The sequence below is a fragment of the Globicephala melas genome, chromosome 19 (assembly GCF_963455315.2).
Source record: "Globicephala melas chromosome 19, mGloMel1.2, whole genome shotgun sequence".
Taxonomy (NCBI): Eukaryota; Metazoa; Chordata; class Mammalia; order Artiodactyla; family Delphinidae; genus Globicephala; species Globicephala melas.
In genome coordinates this window covers 14,941,376-14,962,110 of record NC_083332.1, presented here as the reverse complement: position 1 = coordinate 14,962,110, position 20,735 = coordinate 14,941,376, and the positions used below count along the sequence as shown (strand labels likewise).

General features: G+C 40.5%; 1 protein-coding gene across 5 annotated transcripts in view; it reads left to right on the top strand.

Moving 5' to 3' along the window:
* Positions 1-20,735, top strand: part of ZFP14 (ZFP14 zinc finger protein) — a 55,892-nt gene that overhangs the window by 10,451 nt on the left and 24,706 nt on the right. Inside the window, exons 1-5 of one of the 5 annotated variants that reach the window (XM_060288808.2) lie at positions 9,724-9,783; positions 10,438-10,480; positions 15,408-15,492; positions 18,796-18,922; positions 20,030-20,128. In XM_060288808.2, coding sequence (XP_060144791.1) covers positions 15,484-15,492; positions 18,796-18,922; positions 20,030-20,128 — 235 coding nt within the window. In that variant the 5' untranslated portion in view covers positions 9,724-9,783; positions 10,438-10,480; positions 15,408-15,483. Of the gene's footprint in view, positions 1-9,723; positions 9,784-10,437; positions 10,481-15,407; positions 15,493-18,795; positions 18,923-19,261; positions 19,358-20,029; positions 20,129-20,735 lie in introns of those variants that run through there. The other 4 variants (XM_060288810.1, XM_060288807.1, XM_060288809.2 and 1 more) reach the window with 4 other exon arrangements.

Genomic DNA, 20,735 nt, shown 5'->3' with positions numbered 1-20,735 from the left:
TTTCCTTAGTTTTTACCTAATGTCCTTCTGTTCCAGAATCCTATCCAGGATACCATATTACATTTATTCCTCTGTGTCCTTATGCTCCTCAAGACTGTGACAGTTTCTCAGAGTTTCCTTGCTTTTGATGTCCTTGACAGTTTTGAGGAGTACTGGTCAGTTGTTTTATAAAATGTCCCTGAAGTTGTGACTGTCTAATGTTTTTTTCCTAGTTAGACTGGGAGTTTGAATTTGGGGGAGGTAGACCACACTAACTGTCACTGTTACAACATCATATTAGAGGTATATGCTAACAACATAACTTATCACTGATGATATTAGCCTTGAATTCCTAGCCAAGGTAGTGTTTGCCAGATTTCTCCACTGTACAGTTATTTTATCCCTCTTCCCAGACTATGCTCTTTGGAAGGAAGTCACTATGCACAGCCCACACTTAAGGGGTGGGGAGTAATGCTTCAACTACTCGAGGAGGGGTAATCCACACAAATTATTTAGAATTCTTCTATGTGGTAGATTTGGTCAATCTCTCCCATTTATTTATTCAACTATTTATTTATGTCACGATGGACTCACTGATATTTATTTTATACTTTGGGTTATAATTCAATATTATGTATTTTTGTTTTTGTTTTTGTTTGTTTTTCTCAAATTGTTCCAGCTTTGGCTATTGTGAGCTCTTTCAGTTAGCTCCTGTGTCCCTTTGACATACCCCATCATTTTGTTTTTTGAAGCACTTCCTTTATTTTCTGGTGCTACAAGACATTGCAGGCTCATCTTGTATATTTCCTGCCCAGCCTTAGAATCAACCATTTCTCCAAGGAGTTCTGGTTCCTGTCAACCTAAATAAACCTAAGAGGCAATAATCAAGCAAAAAAACATTTATTTGGGATCGAAGAATTGCAATTTGAGGCACGTAGATTCTGGTAACAACCCAGTGTCCCGCTAGTGAGTAAAAGTCAGGGACTTTCAAAGGCGAAGAAAGGAAGTTTGCATTACAGACTCTTAACTGGAGTTGGAGGCAGAAGCTAGTTTTGGCTAAACATGATTGGGTACTAAGGCTACCACTGCAGTGAGGTAAAAGTCCGTTACTGTGACAAGTTGCAGGTGTTCTTGCAGAGTCCTTGGAATATCTGTGGTTTGGCCTCACCTGGCTCCACCTGGTGAGGACGTGCATAAGTTCCACCTTCCAATGGCCTTCTGGCTCCATTTTAAAACCCCTTGACATTAGTGACTCCATTTTATTTCATATTTCACACTTCTTTCATTGTTGGATGATATTAGAAACCAAATGCTGGGCATAGGAATTGCTCATTTTTCCTGGGATTGCTTCTAGGCCCACTCAGCAGACAGAGCTGGAGAACATATTTGTGTATACTAATGCAGGTATATATACAAATCTATATTATTTATATATGTGTATGCATTAAGCTAAATATGAATTCATATTGATTTCTCTGACTCTAATCCAGTAACAAATAGTTCATTCTGCCTTCTGTGATATTGTGTTATAATAAGAAATATATATTTGGTCTTATACCTCGTTCCTGGCACAGAGCTCCTAAAACCCTTGAAATTTCCTACGTGATGAGAGTGATAAAGGTGTCTTTTGTTGTGTTAAGGAAGTGACTTTTGGAAAGCACCTAAGGATGAGATCTGGTAGCCAGTGGAGCCAACCGTGTGATTAGAGGTTGAAACTTTCAGTCCCCCTTTTCCTCTCCTTCACTACCGTCCCACCTCTGGGGAGGGGAGAGGAACTGGAGATTGAGTTCAATCATGCCTATATAATGAAGCCTCCATAAAAACCCAAAAGGAGGGAGTTCAGAGAGCTTCTAAGTTAGGGAACCAGAATGCTTCCATGTGCCACTGTTCCCGGCCCCAAACTCCATGAGAATAGATGCTCCTTTGGGATGTTCCCCTCCATATCTCTTCACTTGGCTGTTCATTCATATTCTTTAATATCCTTCATAATAAATCGGTAATCTAGTAAGTAAACGGGTTTCCTTAGGTCTATGAGCCATTCTAGCAAATTAATCAAACCTGAAGAAGGGGTTGTGAGACCATAACCAATTGGTCAGGAACAGGTAACAACCTAGCTTCCAATTGGTCAGAAACACAGGTAACAATCTGGGCTTACAATTGGCATCGGAAGTGGTGAGGAGTGGGCAGTCTTATAAGACTGAGCCCTCAGCCTGTGGAATCTGATGCTATCTCTGGGAAAATGGTGTCAGAATTGGGTTGAATTGTAGGACATCCAGCTGGTGTCCAAAAATTGCTTGGTGGCACACATTGTAATTGGTGACTAGAACCCTCTTATCTCCCCGCCTTGGGCGGTCTGGAACTTCCCACTCCAAGACTGAGGAACCTGGCTTTCATCCATTTATTTATTTGTTTACATGTAGTGGTTTCAGAATTGTTTACCCATACACCGTTTATGTACACTTGTCTTTAGACTTACAGTTTCTACTCATTCCCAAAGTTACTTAAGTCAGCTTTCCCCGCCCCCCATATTCTTCAATAAGGTTTATCATACTTTTTTTTTTTTGCGGTACGCGAGCCTCTCACTGTTGTGGCCTCTCCCTTTGCGGAGCACAGGCTCCGGACGCGCAGGCTCAGCGGCCATGGCTCACGGGCCTAGCCGCTCCGCGGCACGTGGGATCTTCCCGGACCGGGGCACGAATCCGTGTCCCCTGCATCGGCAGGCGGACTCTCAACCACTGTGCCACCAGGGAAGGCCTATCATACATTTTTAATACAACTGGATTCAATTGGATGGAATTGGATTTTTTGTCATTGTCTGAATTTCATCCTGGGATCCCTCAGGATCAACTTCCTAATTTATTTTTTTTATGAGTAAACATTAAGTTTCACTATTTGTGCTGTTATGTTCTATGGGTTTGGACAAATGCATAGTGTTATATATCCACTACCACAGTAACATACAGAATAGTTTCACCATTCTAAAAAATTCCCTGTGCTTCACATGTTCAACTCTTCCAAATCCCTAAACCTCTGGCAATCAGTGAACTGTTTAATGTCTTAATAGTTTGCCTTTTTCAGAATGTCATATAAAATGTATGTATGTATGTATGTAGCCTTTTCAGACTAGTACCCTTATAAGAAGACAGGAGAGCTTGCTTAAGCTCTTTCTTCTTTCTGCCATGTGAAGATGAAACAAGAAGATAACTACCTGCAAACCAGGAAGCAAGCTCCCACTAGACACTAAATCTGCCTATGCCTTGATCTTGATCTGCTGGCTAGCCTCCAGAACTGTGAGAAATAAGTGTTTGTTGCTTTGGCCACCCAGTCCATCCTAATTTGGTTTTGGTTTTTGTTTATTATTTTATACGGAGCAGCTGTTTTATTTATTTATTTTAAGAATTTTTTAAAAAATTAATTAATTAATTTATTTTTGGCTGCATTGGGTCTTCATTGCTGTGCATGGGCTTTCTCCAGTTGCGGCGAGCAGGGGCTACTTTTCGTTGTGGTGCGTGGGCTTCTCATTGCGGTGGCTTCTCTTGTTGTACAGTACGGGCTCTAGGCGCGTGGGCTTCAGTAGTTGTGGCACACGGGCTCAGTAGTTGTGGCTCATGGGCTCTAGAGTTCAGGCTCAGTAGTTGTGGCACACGGGCTTAGTTGCTCCACGTCATGTGGGATCTTCCCGGACCAGGGCTCGAACCCGTGTCCTCTGCATTGGCAGGCGGATTCTTAACCACTATGCCACCAGGGAAGCCCCTTATTTTTAAAAAATATATTTAATTAATTTATTTATTTGGCTGCGCCAGGTCTTAGTTGCGGCCTGCGATATCTTCGTTGCCGCGTGCGGGATCTTCATTGTGTTATGTGGGATGTTTAGTTGTGGCATTAGAACTCTTAGTTGTGGCATGTGGGATCTAGTTCCCTGACCAGGGATTGAACCCGGGCCCCCTGCATTGTAAGCGTGGAGTCTTAGCCACTGGACCACCAGGGAAGTCCCTATCCTAATTTGTTATAGCAGCCCAAACTAAGATAGTGGTGATATCTCGTTGTTTTAATTTGCAATTCCCTAATGACAAATGATGTTGAGAATATTTTCATATGCTTATTTGCCACCTGTATATCTTCTTTGGTGAGGTATATGCTCAAAGCTTTTGCCCATTTTTCAAATGGGTTATTTTCTTATTGTTGAGTTTTAAGATTTTAAAAATATATTCTGGATACAAATCTTTTATTAGATATGTATTTGCAAATATTTTCTTTCAGTCTATGGCTTGTCTTTTCATTCTCTTAGTGTCTTTCACACAACAAATGTTTTTGATTTTTTTTTTTTTTTTTTTTTTTTTTTTTGCGGTATGCGGGCCTTTCACTGTTGTGGCCTCTCCAGTTGCAGAGCACAGTCATCCAGACGCGCAGGCTCAGCGGCCATGCCTTACGGGCCCAGCCGCTCCGCGGCATGTGGGATCTTCCCGGACTGGGGCACGAACCCGCGTCCCCTGCATCGGCAGGCGGACTCCCAACCACTGCGCCACCAGGGAAGCCCTGATTTTTAATAAGGTCTAACCTATTGATCTTTTCTTTCATGGCTCATGCTTTTGTTGTTGTACCTAAAAATTCATCAACCATCCCAAGGTCACACAGATTTTCTCTTATTTTTTTTCTAAAAGTTTTATAGTTTTGTGTTATATATTTAGGGCTATGATCCATTTTGAGTACCAAGGTTTTGTGTTATTTTGCTTTTTGTTCTTTTTGCATATGGGCATCCAGTTGTTTTGCACCATTTGTTGAAAAGATTATCCTTTCTCCATTGAATTTCCTTTGCTCCTTTGTCAAAGGTTAGTTGACTATATTTGTGTGGATCTATTGCTGAGCTCTCTCTTTGGTACCACTGATATTTTATCTATTCTTTTACTGATACTATGCTGTTTTAACTGCTGTTACATTATAGAAAATCTTGAAATCAGTAATATGAGTTCTCCAAACATTATCTTTTTATATAACTCCATGCTTTTGGTTGGAACATATATATTTCTTGAAAAAATCATACTTGTGCTTTAAGATTCAGTTCAAACATAAGGTCTAGAAACCATTTACCCATCATTTGAATTCTCATTGCATCCTGTGAATTCAAATGATGGGTAACTGGTTTCTAGACCTTATGTTTATAATCTCCTTCTATAATTTTTATGCCCAGAATCTACCAGTGTTACCAAACTCGATAGTCAAGAAATATCTACTGTTCTCAATGGAACAAACTGATATCTGAATTGTGTATGTAAACATTCTCACCCAATAATTGGCTATACTATATACTCAAATCTTAAAAGGAGACTTTTATACCCTAGTGTCTCCATGTGTTCATTTTTCATATGTTTAAGCACTTGATATTTGCCAGGAACTAGGTGAGATGCTGCTGATGAAACGGTGAATAAGAGTCCTGATCAAGCCAGTCTTGTCAGATTAATTTTGTACTTAACATATTGTGTTAAAATGGTCATTTTTCAGGGACTTCCCTGGTGGTCCAGTGGTTAAGAATCTGCCTTCCAATGCAGGGTATGTAGGTTCGATCCCTGATCAGGGAACTGAGATCCCACATACTGCAGGGCAAATAAGCCCACGCACCGCAACTACAGAGCCCATGCACTCTAGAGCCTGTGTGCCACAAATAGAGAGCCCACACACCGCAACTACTGAGCCTGTGCACCACAACTAGAAAGAAGCACACACACCACAATGAAGAGCCCTCATGCCACAATGGAAGATCCTGCATGCCACAACTAAAACCTGATACAGGCAAAAATAAAAATAAATAAATATAAAATGGTAATTTTTTAGTTCTTGGTTGTGAGCTCATTGAGGGTAGAAACTGGGCCTTTGTGTGTGATTTTACTTATTAATTAATTAATGTATCTGATGCATAATAATGCCTGGTTGGGATCTCCCTGGCAGTCCAGTGGTTAAGATTCTGTGCTTCCAATGCAAGGGGCACGGGTTCGATCCCTGGTTTAGGAACTAAGATCCCACATGCTGTGCCACACAGCATGGCCAAAAAAAAAAATGCCTGGTCTATGTGTATGATAAGTATTTGGTGAATAAATTATGAAGGACTTTCTTTCAGTTAAATGTGAGTAAGAGAAAGTATTAACATTTTAAAAATCACACCTAAACACAGGGTGGTATCAAAAGCCTAATTGTCTCATTAGAGTAAAAGAAAAATGCAGTTATCTTAGATTTAAAAAAATAAAATACAATCACTGCAGGACACGGTTTCATTTTTCCACTGAGATGCCTGAAACTGCAGATTCTTTTTCTTGAATCCAATCAAGTACATCATGAACACTGTAATAAAAGCAATGTATTCCTAAGTGCTAGATAGGTCAAGTGTACTAAAAGATTAATTAATTAACTTACTTAAGGTTGTGAACTAGCAAAGAATGTTGGTTCAGTCTCCAACCAACAATCCTAGTGAACTAGAAATACAAGAGAGGTATGGATTCCAGGAATTTAAAAAATTTTAAAGCCTCCTGACCATGATGGAGTAACTGATATCAAACTAAGTTTCTTGCCAAGAACAATCATAAAACTAGGCAAAATATATGAGGCAATGGTTTTCAAACTTTGGACAATAGGCAGTGCAAGACTGTGATCACTGATAGAAGAGAAAAACATGAAGTAAGCCCATGATTGTCTCTGCTTTCTGCCTGGGGCTACTTTCTGGAGTATGGTATGGAGAGGTATAGCTCAAGTAAACTCAGAGCCTCACTGAGCGGAGTAGGCTAAGAATTTGGCCTAAGACTAAGAGTTTGGGGATGCTAAGTGGCTGGAATTAGTGGGGTAGAGTCAAGAGAATAGTTTTCTGCAAAGAAGGAGTCCCAGAACTGTGCATAGAGATCTTCTTACATTTTTAATTAATACTAATCTGTGCATGTACAGGGAGAGACTCCACAAAGCCTAGCAGAGAACAGCTTCTGGGGAGTTATGAGCTTCACAGAGATTCTAGAAGTGCTGGGAAAAAGGAAATTCCAAACATTCAGAGTGGACAGATACTTCTGGACACCCTAGTAGTCAGCTCACACCCTAAAAAGGCCACACCTTTAGAGTACGGTTATGCTAGCCCTAAGCAAAGGCTACTCTAGATCTAAGGGAAGAAAGTTTTAAAATAGGTCTTGAAGAGATCAGACTGTTCTGCCAGTAAATTAACTGGCTGCTATAAAAAAATCAATAATCTTTAAAGAAAGATAACAAAATCTGAACTCTCAACAACATAGCATCCACAATGTACAACATACAATCAAAAATGACTACTCATTCAAAAAAGCAGGAAAATGTGATCCCTAAGCAGGAAAAAAGCAACCAATGGAAACAGAACATGAGATTACCCAGATATTGGAATTAATTAGGAGACAGTATAAATATGTTTATTGACTTAATGGAAAATACAGTCATAATGAATAAATGGAAAGGATCTTCAGCAGAAAAATGGAAAGGATAAAATAGAATTGGGAATGAGAGTTTTATAGCTGAAAAAACAAACAAAAATTTCACTGAATGAGCATAAGAACAGATGGGGGGCATCAGAAGAAATGGTCAGTAATCTCCATGATAGATCAGTAATAATTATTCAATCCTAAGTACGAAAAGGAAAAAGATTGAAAAAAGAAAGATATTTATGGAACAGTATTAAGTGACCTACTGTACTTGTAAATAGAGTCCTAGAATGAGAGGATTGATAGAATGTGGTAGAACAAAAACTATGACCAAAATCCCCCAAATCTAATAAATAGAAAATCCTGTAAGCAGATAGAAAAAAACAATACATAACATATTGGGAAACAAAAATATGAATAATGCTGACTTAATCAGAAACAATAAAAGCCAAAAGACAATGGAATAACATCTTTAAAGTATTAAAGAAAAAAATGTGAATTCAGAATTCTATCCCCAGAGAAAAATATCCTTTTAAAATGAAGATGAAATGAAGATATTTTCAGATAAATGAAGATTTATATCATAACCAGTAGAACTGTAGTATAGAAAACACTAGAGGGAGTTCTTCAGGTTGAAGGGAATTGACATTGGATGATACAGAAAGGAAAGACCAACAGGTAGGAAAGAAGAGTATCAGAAATGGAAAATATGTGGGTAACTATAAAATTTGTTTTCTTTCCTATATGTTATTAAAATATATGACTGTTTAAAGCAAAATAATGTAACATGGTACGGTGAATTTTATAAGGTATGTAGTTGAAATGACAACAGTAGGACAAAGAATAAAAAGTTCAGGGGCTTCCCTGGTGATCCAGTGGTTGAGACTCCATCCTTCCCCTATGGGGTGTGGGTTCAATCCCTGGTTGGGGAACTAAGATCGTCATGCCCCATAGTGTGGCCAAAAAAAAAAAAAAGAATGAGGAGTGCAAATGAAATGATATTGTTACAGGTTCTTATATTTTACATGAAGTGGTATGATATTAATTCTAGTGTAAACTATATTAAAGATGCATATTTAATCCCTGGAGCAACCTCTAACAAGATGCATAGAGGTATAGCTGAAGAGCCAACAGAATTCAAATATACCAGAAAAAATTAATCAACCCCCTCAAAAAAAAGCAGGAAAGGAGAAATAGTTAATTTTTTAAAATGTGGCAAATAGAAATCAACAAAACAGTAAACATAAATCCAAACAAATTAATAATTACATCAATATAAATTGATTACATATTTCAGTGAAAAGCCCCAAGACTGCCACACTGGATAAAAAATGTGAAACCCAAACTACATGCTATCTGCCAGAAATGTATATTAAATGTAATCACAGGGGCTTACCTGGTGGCGCAGTGGTTGAGAGTCCGCCTGCCGATGCAGGGGACACGGGTTCGTGCCCCAGTCCGGGAGGAACCCACGTGCCGCGGAGCGGCTAGGCCCGTGAGCCATGGCCGCTGAGCCTGCGCGTCCGGAGCCTGTGCTCCGCAACGGAAGAGGCCACAACAGTGAGAGGCCCGCGTCCCGCAAAAAAAAAAAAAAAAAAAAATGTAATCACAGATAGGTTCAAGGGAAAAAGGTAGAACAAGATATACTTGTGCACACAGTAAGCACAAGCAAACTAGAGTGACTCTACTAATATTAGATAAAACAGATGTCAAGACAAGAGACAGAGGCACAGGGATATCGGCTCGGTGCTTTGTGACCGCCTGGAGGGGTGGGATAGGGAGGGTGGGCGGGAGGGAGACGCAAGAGGGAAGAGATATGGGAACATATGTATATGTATAACTGATTCACTTTGTTATAAAGCAGAAACTAACACCATTGTAAAGCAATTATACCCCAATAAAGATGTTAAAAAAAAAAAAAGACAAGAGACAGAGAAATGTTTCATAATAGAAGGGTCAATTCATTGGGAAGAAACAATCGTAAATGTGCGTATGCTATAATAACAGCTTCAAAATACATGATGCAAAAACTGAATGAACTAAAGGTAGAAATAGACAAATCCACAATCGCAGTTTTCATGTATCTCCTACTTCATACATATTTTGCTGTTCGAAAAATGAGATTTAAGATTAGCCTAGATATTTTCAGATAACTTCTAAAGTTTTTTGAGAGGAGAAAAATCCTTCCATCTATGAACTAATACATAAAATCCAAGTCCGGAGGTCCACCGCCCGCTCCCGCCCCAATCGCTCGCGCCTGCGCTTGCGCATTCCTCTCAGCCCGTTGGGGCTAGGACCAGGCCCTCCCTACCGGGACTACATTTCCCACAAGCCTCTGCACCTAGTTTCCTTCCGGCTTCCTTGCTGGTGTCGGCTCGGAGAGGTGAGTTGGTGTTGTGCATTGAGGAAATGGGCGCGGGGGCGGCGCGGGGGCGGCGCGGCCCTCTGTGTGCACTGGGCTGAAGTGACTGTGTAGTTTGTGACGCTGACTGGACACTGGGCACCCTGGTGCGTCTTCTGTCCTCCTGCTTCAGGGCCGCACAGATGCAGCGGCCCAGAATGGCTCCGAGTTAGATTTATGAACCTCACAGTGAAGGCCCCTAACAAAAAGACGCAGAACAACAGCTCTCAGAACCACAGCTTAGCCAGAGCTCCCTCCCAAGGCAGCTTTTGAGAACTCAGAGACGTATTCCAGCCCTGGTCTTTGTACTCTGGCCATTCTCACCCAGAAGGGTCAGCTTCTCCCCAGGCTCCCTCTTACTTCCATAGGGTTATGTGTGTGGTGGATGGCGGGAGCAAATGTGGTAGCGGGGGTGTGTCCTTAATCTGGACAGGCTGAGCTCCGAAAAAGGCGCAATGTGTCCAGATTCCCGTCTCCGTCCCCCAACCTGCTGATCTTTAGGAATGGAGTCAGAAAGGAGAAAATAATTATGTATATACAATTATATATGTGTGTGTGTATATATATATGTATATAATTATATATATGTTTATGTTTCCTCTTTGTTCCATGAAATGTAATTTTATTTTTTTCTAGACGTGGGGACGTTTGCTTCTCCTGTGAAAGAGTGAAAAATCAGGTCGGACTGAAAAAAGATAAAGCGGCCCTGCCATTAATCTGGATGGGAGAGGATAGACAGATAAAGCAAGCTGCAGAGTTAATAGAAAACATTATTTCTGCCCAGGTCATGCAGCAGTTGTAAAATGCCATAAAGACTCCCTTTTTGAGAGCTTATAGCTTTCTTACCAGTGTTGCCCCAGACCTGCCTTGCTGATTTTATTTTATCACTGGGGATACCCAGTTACTAAATTACCCTCACTTCACTTTCTAGCACTTAATCTCCAGTTAATCTCTGCCGCTCCTATTCTCACCTCAGAAGCAGCAGTCACTGAAGTATGGTTCCCCACTTCTTCAGAATCCTTCAGCTGGAATTCAGCTCTTTACAAAAGAGCTTTTCTTATCCCTCTCCTCCATCACATTCCAGCCATTCCTGTAGAATTTCCTCCCTCTCTTGAGTCAATAAATCTTATTTTGTTGGACTGTACAGAATTGTTACAGGTAGTCTTCAGTTGGTTAGGCTTTAATACCGGAATATCCTATCCATTGGCGTGGTACTTTGTTCTTCCTTCCCAGTGAATGGTGGAGAGGATGAGGGTAGAGTCCCCCCCACCTCCACCAAGGGTATCCTCTCCTCTCCAGTGGCTATTCAGATGAACATTTGGCAGTCATTTAATTCCACCTGTGAGCTGCTGCTTTCTAATAGTTTGAATGGTCTGCAGGTAAACCTCATGCAGGGAGGCTAACTGTAGCGCTTTATTTATTTTTTGTGTGTGTATGGTACGCGGGCCTCTCACTGCTGTGGCCTCTCCCGCTGCGGAGCACAGGCTCCGGACGTGAAGGCTCAGCGGCCACGGCTCACGGTCACAGCCGCTCCACGGCACGCGGGATCCTCCCGGACTGGGGCACGAACCCGTGTCCCCAGCATCGGCAGGCGGACCCCCAACCACCGCGCCACCAGGGAAGCCCAGAGCTTTATTTTAGGCTGTGATTTATTATGATTTATTTATTACAGTTTAGTTGGAATCATACACTAGGTGTTTTGATCTTTTCCACTGCCCTGAGGTCAAAAGCAGGGAAAGATAGGAGATGGTTTGATTGGTGACAGGGTCTTATGCTTTTGAAGCTTTTAGGAGTGGTAAGGTGATAGATTTTTAACAGAGAGCTCTGTGTTAACAAGACAAGGGATTACTAGTGGGAGGGAAGGGAAACATCAGTAGAAATTTGAAAATTGGTTTGAGGTTTTTGACGGCATGAGTTTGTTTCAGGCCACATATTTATGTGGTCTTATGACAGGCAGTTTAGTATAGTTGCAATATGGGTTATGGAGCCAAATTATCAGGGTGCTAATCCTAATCCTTCACCCTTAGAGCTGGGTGAAGTTGGGGCAATTTATTTCATCTCTTTGTGCCACAGTTCCTTCATCTGTAAAAAGAGGATAATAATAGAACCTACTGTGTAGGGTTGCTAAGAATAGGTGAATTAATATATGTAAGGTCCTCAGATAATGCTTGATACATAAGTACTCAGTAGATTCCGTTGATATTATTAAAGTGTGATCCATGTTTTTCCTCATCACCCAGATCCAAAAATTATGAGGATTTTGCCATGTATGCTTCATCCACATACCCTCCCTTTGTAAATTGTTGTTAATCAAGAGGAATTGCCTATCAGTCTGAAGCTCTGAAATTTATTAGCATTCTCAGGAAGAGCGGGGCTGAGAAGCTCAAACTTTTTGTGGAAGAAAAAAGAAAGCTCAGAAGAGAATTTTCTTTAATAACTGTGGGAAGAAGTATGTAGTATTCTTCATCTTCAGTGATATAGCTGACGTTTATTAAATGTTTATTTGCTACTTTAGTGTGTTATTATATGTAGTGTCTTATTTAATACTCATAACAATGCTTTGGGATAGAATCTATAGTTATCACCATTTTATATGGGAGGAATCTAAGGCTGAAAAGTTAAGTAACATATCCAAGGTAACACACTTAATAACTGTCAGAGCTGAGATTTATATCTTGGAAGTTTGACAGAAAAGCCTATGTTAGTAATTACAACAGTATACCAAATCTCATCATCACATCTACTTGAACAAATCCTTCCCACCTTACTCAGTAATCCATCGTGAGGGGGGTGATATTAAGATGATGACAGCAAGCACTGTCAAGTTATGTCCAGATTATAGCTGTGAGGTCTCTGTAAAAGGAGGATTTCATACAGTAAGATTTATGCCTTACAATTTTTATTTTAATGATGTTACATGCAAGGTTAGAAAAATAGGACAAGAAGATCTAATAGCAGTTGGAGGGCTTCATAGGCATCTTAGCCCAAAGGATTGGTTCAGAAGCAAAAGAAACCCATTTGTCAGGACGCTGTGAAAGGAAGCAGCCATGAGACTGCCATCAGTGCCTAAAAGATATGAGAGACTTCGTCATCCTTTTCTAGGTAGTACTCTAACATATGGGTAAATTAAATCATGGAGTTGGTTCATGATTAAATCATGAATTAGACGCTGAAGTAAAGAAGAAGAGCCACTCAGGAAAAACAACAGCTGTTTTTAGAGTATCCTGAACTTTTTTCTTCAACAGAAGACTGGAAGAAAACTTGAATTGGGAAAGTCTTTCCCTTCTTTGGAGTATTTGCATACTTTAGGGTCACACTGTGTTTAATATGGTGGTGAGTGTTGTGAGCTACCACTGTAAACATTTTAACTGGTCCTTCTAGGCATACATGTGATTTTTTTTTTTCTGTCAAAATAGTTTAAGGCCACACATGCTGGGATTTTTTGTATTTAACATATTGGCTTTACCCATTTCATCAAAGTTAGGGCAACATCATCACTTTTTACTCTTTGCATGGTTTTCAGTGGTATAGATGCACTACAGTTTTTTTGTGTTTTTTTTTTTTTAATTTATTTTTTTATTTTTGCTGTGTTGGGTCTTCGTTTCTGTGCGAGGGCTTTCTCTAGTTGCGGCAAGCGGGGGCCCCTCTTCATCACGGTGCGCGGCCCTCTCACTATCGCGGCCTTAAGCACAGGCTCCAGACGCGCAGGCTCAGTAGTTGTGGCTCACGGGCCTAGTTGCTCCGCGGCATGTGGGATCCTCCCAGACCAGGGCTCGAACCCGTGTTCCCTGCATTAGCAGGCAGATTCTCAACCACTGCACCACCAGGTTAGCCCCCTGGCAGGAGTTCTTTAGACGCAACCAAGTTGTCAGTTACTTGCCACGCAGTCTTAATTTGGATGTTTGGTGGTCGTCTGGGTGGATCTTTTCAAGTCCAAAGAGATAGAGCAATAGGAGAATGAGAAAGACTGAGGGGGAAAAGCCTTGGCCTCAGTGCGCTTCTTCGTGGCCAGAGAACTGGTCTCTGCCAGATCCTGCAGTCGACGTCAGCTGCCACTTAACGGGCTACTTGAATCTACATGGCTCAGGATGAGTCCCAGCCACCCTTCAGAGGGGAGCCATAGCCCAGTAGGCGGATCAAGATTATGGCCTTTGAGGCCCTGCATTGGGTGCCAGAAAAGATGTTGCAGGAAAGAGAGTGGGGTGCGAGAGGATGGTCACATCCCAAGTCATGTCTGAGTCCCTGGGATGGCCGCCAAGTGTGTGTTCTTGGCTTTGTGCAGGCAAGAATTCAAGAGCAAGACATAGTAAAGTGAAAGAAGGTTTATTCAGGGAGATACACACTTCATAGACAGAGTGTGGGCCATCTTGGAAGGCAAGAGGCCACACTACAGTTTATTTAATCATTCCCCAGTTTAATTATTTTCAGCTTTTATTCATTATAAACCAAATCTGTTCACACATCTCTGCAAACATCTCTATGTACATGTGCAAATAGTTCCTTTAGTCCCAGAAGTGGAGTTTCGGGTTTACAGCGTTATGGGGTTTAAATGCTGTTTCACACAGTTCTAAATTTGGACCAACCTAGTGTGCTGTGACCTTGCTAATATCATCAGTCTTTAGATCTTTTAGATCTCCCAATCCAGTCGCTGTAAAGAGGTATTTTTTGGTTGCTTTAAACACATTTCGTTAATTAGAGTGAGGTCTAGTATCTTTTGAAAGGTTATTTCTATTTTTTAGTGAATTGCCCTTGCTCAGGTTTCTCTCAGTGAAGTAGAAATTCTACCCTTCAGAGGCAAAAACCAAAGTTGAAAGATGGCTTTTTAGTTAGAGAAATGTGGACTCAAAACAAAGCTCTGCCACTTAATAACTGAATCTGGGCAAATGATCTGACCCCTGAGCATCAGTTTTCTGAACTATGGAAAGGAGAGAGGAACTACTTTGCAGAACAATGCTGAGTGATGTACCTAAAGCAGCCATCACATGAAATTTCTCAATGAATGTTTGTTGTTGACTAACTGCAACAATCATGAATCCTCTACTGAAAGAGGGGGTGGAAAAGGACATCATGGTGTGAGAGGTTCTGACTGGGAAACAGAGTAGTGAGTTGTCCGGGCTGGGGAAAGACCAGTGCAGCTTTACAGTGTCAGGAGCTGCCAGGCCCGATCTGTGTGGTTTTCAGTCTTTGTGTTTAGGAGGTTCAGGCAGGATCCTGGGGCTCATAGGAGGCTCTGTGTGGATGGTATGGCCCTTTCTCAGCCCTGAAAAAATTGTACTGGAAAGGGGAGATGCTGCTCAGGACAAGTCTGAGGAATCCAGTGTCAGGACCAGATCCACACTGCCAGATGGGGAACTGGATAGAAATCCTCCCGCTAAAGTATCTGGGCTCTGTACAAAGATCATTTTTGTTTAGCTGAGTTTTGTCAGGGCTTGGATTTCTTCAGACTCCCTATACTCTCCTCCAGTTGGGTATGAGAGCAATGTGGGTATAACGGTGAAGAGTAGTTTGGAAGCAGGAATGGAAGAGAAAAAAAGCTCATACTAACATAAGTCATTTTGGGAGCTCTGAGGCACATCTGGTTTCATGGCTGCTTTTTCTTCTTCCAGATCTGGCTTATCTGGACTCTAGTTCTCCAACAGAGAAATCTTGAAAAGGACTGACCGGTTCTTGCAGTTGGAAACAATGGCCCATGTAAGTTGGTGTTTCTTCTTCATTTTTGAAATATTGCCAATTTCTAGGCCATGTTTCAGGATAAGGAATATTATCCTGAAACTTCCTATTTAACAGAATTCCATCCAAGAACCCACTCTAGTTCCTTTCATTCCTGTCAGAGTTAGGGACAAATAGCCCAGTGTCCCCTATGTGCCCCCTTCCCTTTTTTCCACTAATGTGGACCATCTCCTATCTACAGAATCTTCTGTCAAGGGCCATCAAGGAGCAAAAGTGAAATGCCTTGAGAAGAATGTGGGTATTCTCTGCAGAATGTCCCCCCGTTAACATTTTTGATTTTAGCTTTTTATTTTAATACCTAAACTTCAGAGAAAGCATATTTCTCTGAATTACAGTGATTTGGGGCCTAGTTTTATATGGGAAAAATTGACATCCCGGATACACAATTTGACATCTTTTAAAAGTTTTTTTAACTTTGTATTGCTGTATAACGTACATAGAGAATAGTGCACAAATCAGAAGTGTGCAGCTGAATGAATTTTCATAAATTGAGTATATCTATGCTATCAGCACTAAGGTCAAGAAAGAGAATATTACTAGCAGTCACATGTCCCCCTTTCAGTCACTTTCTACCTACCCAGTCCAAATGTAACCAAATGTAATCCTGACTTTGAACACCATACAATAATGTTGCCTATTTTTAGAACTTTATGTAAGTGAAATTGTATAGTTCAATGTAACTTTTTTTAAAACAGAAAACAATGTGTAGGAAGTCTTGCTATATTCCAAATACAATTGCTGGATCATCAGAACCATCTGCAGATGTTTTGAAATGCATGCAGATATCATTAAAGGGGATGTGTATAAGTGGTACTGCTGGTGATAAGGGAGGCCTCAGAGCATCATACAGAGTGTGAGCCAGGCCTGCCATTATGTTCTCCTTGGAAGCGCATTTGCAAAGTGCACTTCACATGTAACCCCTGTTTTTGTCATTTTGTAAAATGAGTTCCTAAGAAGTTGGAAAAGTATTGAAGAAACTTGTAGAGAAAGAAGCAAAGCAAGTGAGAAAAAAAAAATTTGGTAAGAGACGGTGAAAGTACTAAAGCCAGAGATATCATGTGTGCACTGACCCACGTGTACTCTAATTCTGTCCTGGGGGAAATGTGAAGCTAGTTGGAGGGTTGGAATTGATATATAATGCAGTATAATTCTTTGCTTTAAAATGATGGGAAAATAGGCACCCACACAAAATGGTGGGAAAATAGTGTTAGAATGTCTTGATTTTCAAGAATGGATTATTAATATTAAATGGGAGATCCCTGTTTTGAACACTCCTTGATGATCTTGTGGTTTGATGAAAGAGAGAATTTGGTCTTATTTGACTGCTTATAGGGAAAACTCCAAACTTCTCCACAGACCTGAATTTTTTAAGTACATAAGATGAGATTTAGTATTGGCTGGTCTTAGTCCTTGTATGCGTTGAGATCTTATGGTATGTAAGGCTTTTAGGATTGGGTGGATAAGGTAGGGAGATGATTGCGACCTTGTATTGTGAGGCCTAAAAGTTCATATGCTGCCTTGATATATTATCAGACCTAACCAAGAGTTCGCTGCTCTCCCCAGATGTGGCCCCCATGCGATGGAAAAGACTCTTTACCTGGCTAGTTTCCCTATCAGCTAGACCAGCTAAACCCCTCTTACTCTTCAACCTAATAGGTTTCACCTCCTTGCCAGCCCACAGAATTATTCAAACAAGCTCATCACATCCTCCTGCATTGGCCAGGGACCCCTCATCCTCTTTTTACTATAAAGCCTGCCTCCCACAGATCCTGCTTGTTCACCTTATTCCTGAGTGCAACCCCTGTGTGGCCCTGCATGATGTGTGGTGTCTTCCTCTCCCGGGCTGTGAGTATATGTGACTAATAACCTGCTGTCAGTCTCATCTGTCAGGTGTCGGATATTCAGTCATCTCATACCATTTAGGGTGAGGGATCCCTCCTTCAGCAATGGGGTGAGTAGGAGGTGATTGGAACAGAACTGCAAACAGAGAGGAAGAATCATCTCCAGGAACCCCTGAGAGAAGGATAATAGGAGCAGAGTCCATCGTGTAGTTTTACAGGATGTGCTGGTTTAGAGCAGGGTTTCTCAACCTTGGAACTACACTTGACCTTTGAACAACGCAGGGATTAGGGACGCTGATCCTTTGTGCAGTTGAAAATCTGGCCCTCTGTATATGCCGTTCCTCCATATCTGGAATTCCTCATCATATGCAGTTCTGCATCCACAGATTCAACCAACCAAGAATTGCATAATACTGTAGTATTTACTATTGAAAAAAATATACATATAACTGGTACCACGCAGTTCAAATCTGTGTTGTTCAAGTTTCAACTGTATTAATATTTTGAGCCAGAGAATATTTTATTGTGGGGGATTGTCCTCTGCATTGTAGGATGTTTAACAGTATCCCTGGCCTCTACCAGTTAGACACTTCTAACACTCACACCCCTTCACCCTAGTTGTGCCTATCAAAATTGTCTCCAGACATGGCCAGATGTCTTCTGGGAAGTAAAATCACTCCTCATTGAAAACCACTGGTCCAGGGTGATACCTTTACCATTTGGTATCCTCTAACTCAGGAATGAGGAAAGGTGTTCAGTGAGGGATGATGGATGATAAATAGTAAGAAGATCATCCAGATGCATAAGTAATAGATAAAGTAGAATGTGAGAGTTGAGGAAGATTTTTGAGACTGTATTGAATCCAGACATCTAAAGAGAGAGGAAAAAAAGATTGGATTTAATACATTTGAAATGTGGACTGCCATGTAGCAAATTTTTAAAAATTTACTAAAGAATTGGTCGTAACAGGGAAGATGCTTATAATAAAATGTGACTTTATGGTGAACTTGAGTCTATTTTCTTAGAGATTTCATAGTACATTTCATTTTTATCAATGTTTTTTCATGATCAGTAAAGGGGAAAGAAGGTAGAAGACCTCATATTTCATAAGAATTTGTGGTGGAGATACAGCTTGCAGAGGGTTTGTGTGCACTGTTTCATTTAATTGGAACTTCTTTTGGTTATTTTATTCCTTTCCAGATATTTTTGGGTAAAAATTTAATCTTATTTGCACTCACAGGACTGTTCAAGGCATGTAGCACTATGCTTCAGTGATACTAATTTTCTTACTGTCCTTACACATGTCATAAATTTGCTTGCTGTGTGCTCCCTCCCTCTCTGCAATGCAATCATTGATCCCTCTTTCCATTTAAAAAATATTTCATTTATTTTCACAAGTTATCCATGAGTTTTATTTTTTCAGGGTTCAGTGACATTCAGAGATGTGGCCATAGACTTCTCACAGGAAGAATGGGAATTCCTGGACTCAGCTCAGAGGGACTTATATAGGGATGTCATGTGGGAGAATTATAGCAACTTCATCTCACTAGGTAAGGCTATTTATCCCCAATTATACTGGCTTTCTCTTCTGTCAATATCAGGACTATGTTTTGAGAAACTAGATAAAATTTTTCTCTCTGTTCCAAAGGAATGGTTCAAGCTTTTTTAGGTTGGAAGTAGGCCCCTCCTTTTAACACTTCATCACTCTCAGGTTCAGCAGGCTAGGTCCTTCAGACTTTCCAGGCTCTGTTGTTTCCATGTTTCCTTAGTATTCAAGGGGCTGGGTTTGAATTCTGGGTTTTTTACAACAGACGCATTCTCCAAGAAACCAGGCTCGGAATTGATGTAGATGCTTAACCCTCCTTTATAATCCACCTGCAAAGAGACTACCTAGACTCAGGGATTCTGAGTCTCTTTAAAAATCAGAGGAGCCTGTAGAACTTACATAGTATGAGGTGGATCCACAAAGTTCATCTAAAACTCAAGTAAGTGCATTCTGTTTCCTATAACAGACATATTCAGTTCTACTTGCTTTGTCGTAGAAAGTTAAAGTCTAAGAACTTTGCATTCAACATTAAATGAATATCTTAATAAGAATCTGAGGATGTCTGAGGAAGCTTCTTATTCTCTCAGCAAATTGATAACAATAAAAGTTAATAGCTAGTATACACACATATTATGTGTATCTATACATATAACTGCATATACTTACATACTATTCTGAGCATTGTATGTTATTAATTAATCCTCACAACAACTCTATGAGAAATATGCTATTATTATCCTTATTTCAGATGAGAAAATTTAGGCACAAAATGTTAATAATTTGCAGAGGTAACATAGCAACAAAGGCAGGATATGAACCCATGCAGTCTGGATCCATATTCTGTGTTTTCAACTATTACAAAAGACTGCCTCTCAACAGAGCTTGTATGAGGTATGAGTTTAAATTGTTTTAAGGCCTGTTCTTACGCATCTGGTGTCTACTCCTTGTGGTCCTGAGGTTACCCTAGTATGAGTGTTCTTCAGCTACCTGGCATTTCTTTGCTCTTAGGCTTTATAAAGTACCATTTTGATCTGTCGTTTATTATAAATTTAACCAAATCTGAACCTAAGGACTTTGGGGCTTATAATTTCATGTCACATTATCTTTTAAGCAGGACCTTCCATTTCTAAACCAGATGTGACTACCTTATTGGATGAAGGGAAGGAGCCCTGGATGGTTGTAAGGGAAGGGACAAGAAGACATCACCCTGGTGAGTGAGGGCTTAGCAGGCATGGGGAAGTCATTACTGTATGTAATAGCCAAGTATGTTAGAGTAGAGACATACCCTCGAGATGTTACACATCTCTCTTCAAAAGCACATAGCCTGTGGAGAAAAGGCCTGAGACCTAGGAAGCAAATTAAAATCTTTAACCTTTGGGCTAGCAAATTAATCTTTAATCTTTGGGCTAGCAAAGGAACTTCCTACTGGCCTCGATTACAACTCTCTGTTTCTTGTCTCATGTTTCTCTCCCACTTCAAAGAGAGAAACTGTTCTCAGTAGAAGGAAAAAAATGATAATAAATATGAGTTAAAATCAACAAAATAGAAAAAGAAAAAAAGTGAAAATTAATAAAGCTTAGAGTTGATTTCTTGAAAAGATCAACAAAATTGATAAACACCAGCTTGACTAATCAAGAAAGAAAGAGAGGCAATATAAATTACTAATACCAGGAATGAAAGAGAGGTTTTCACTTCACATTTTTACAGCCACTAAAAAAATAAGAGAGGCTTCCCTGATAGCACAGTGGTTGAGAGTCCGCCTGCCGATGCAGGGGACACGGGTTCGTGCCCCGGTCCTGGAGATGCCATGGAGCTGC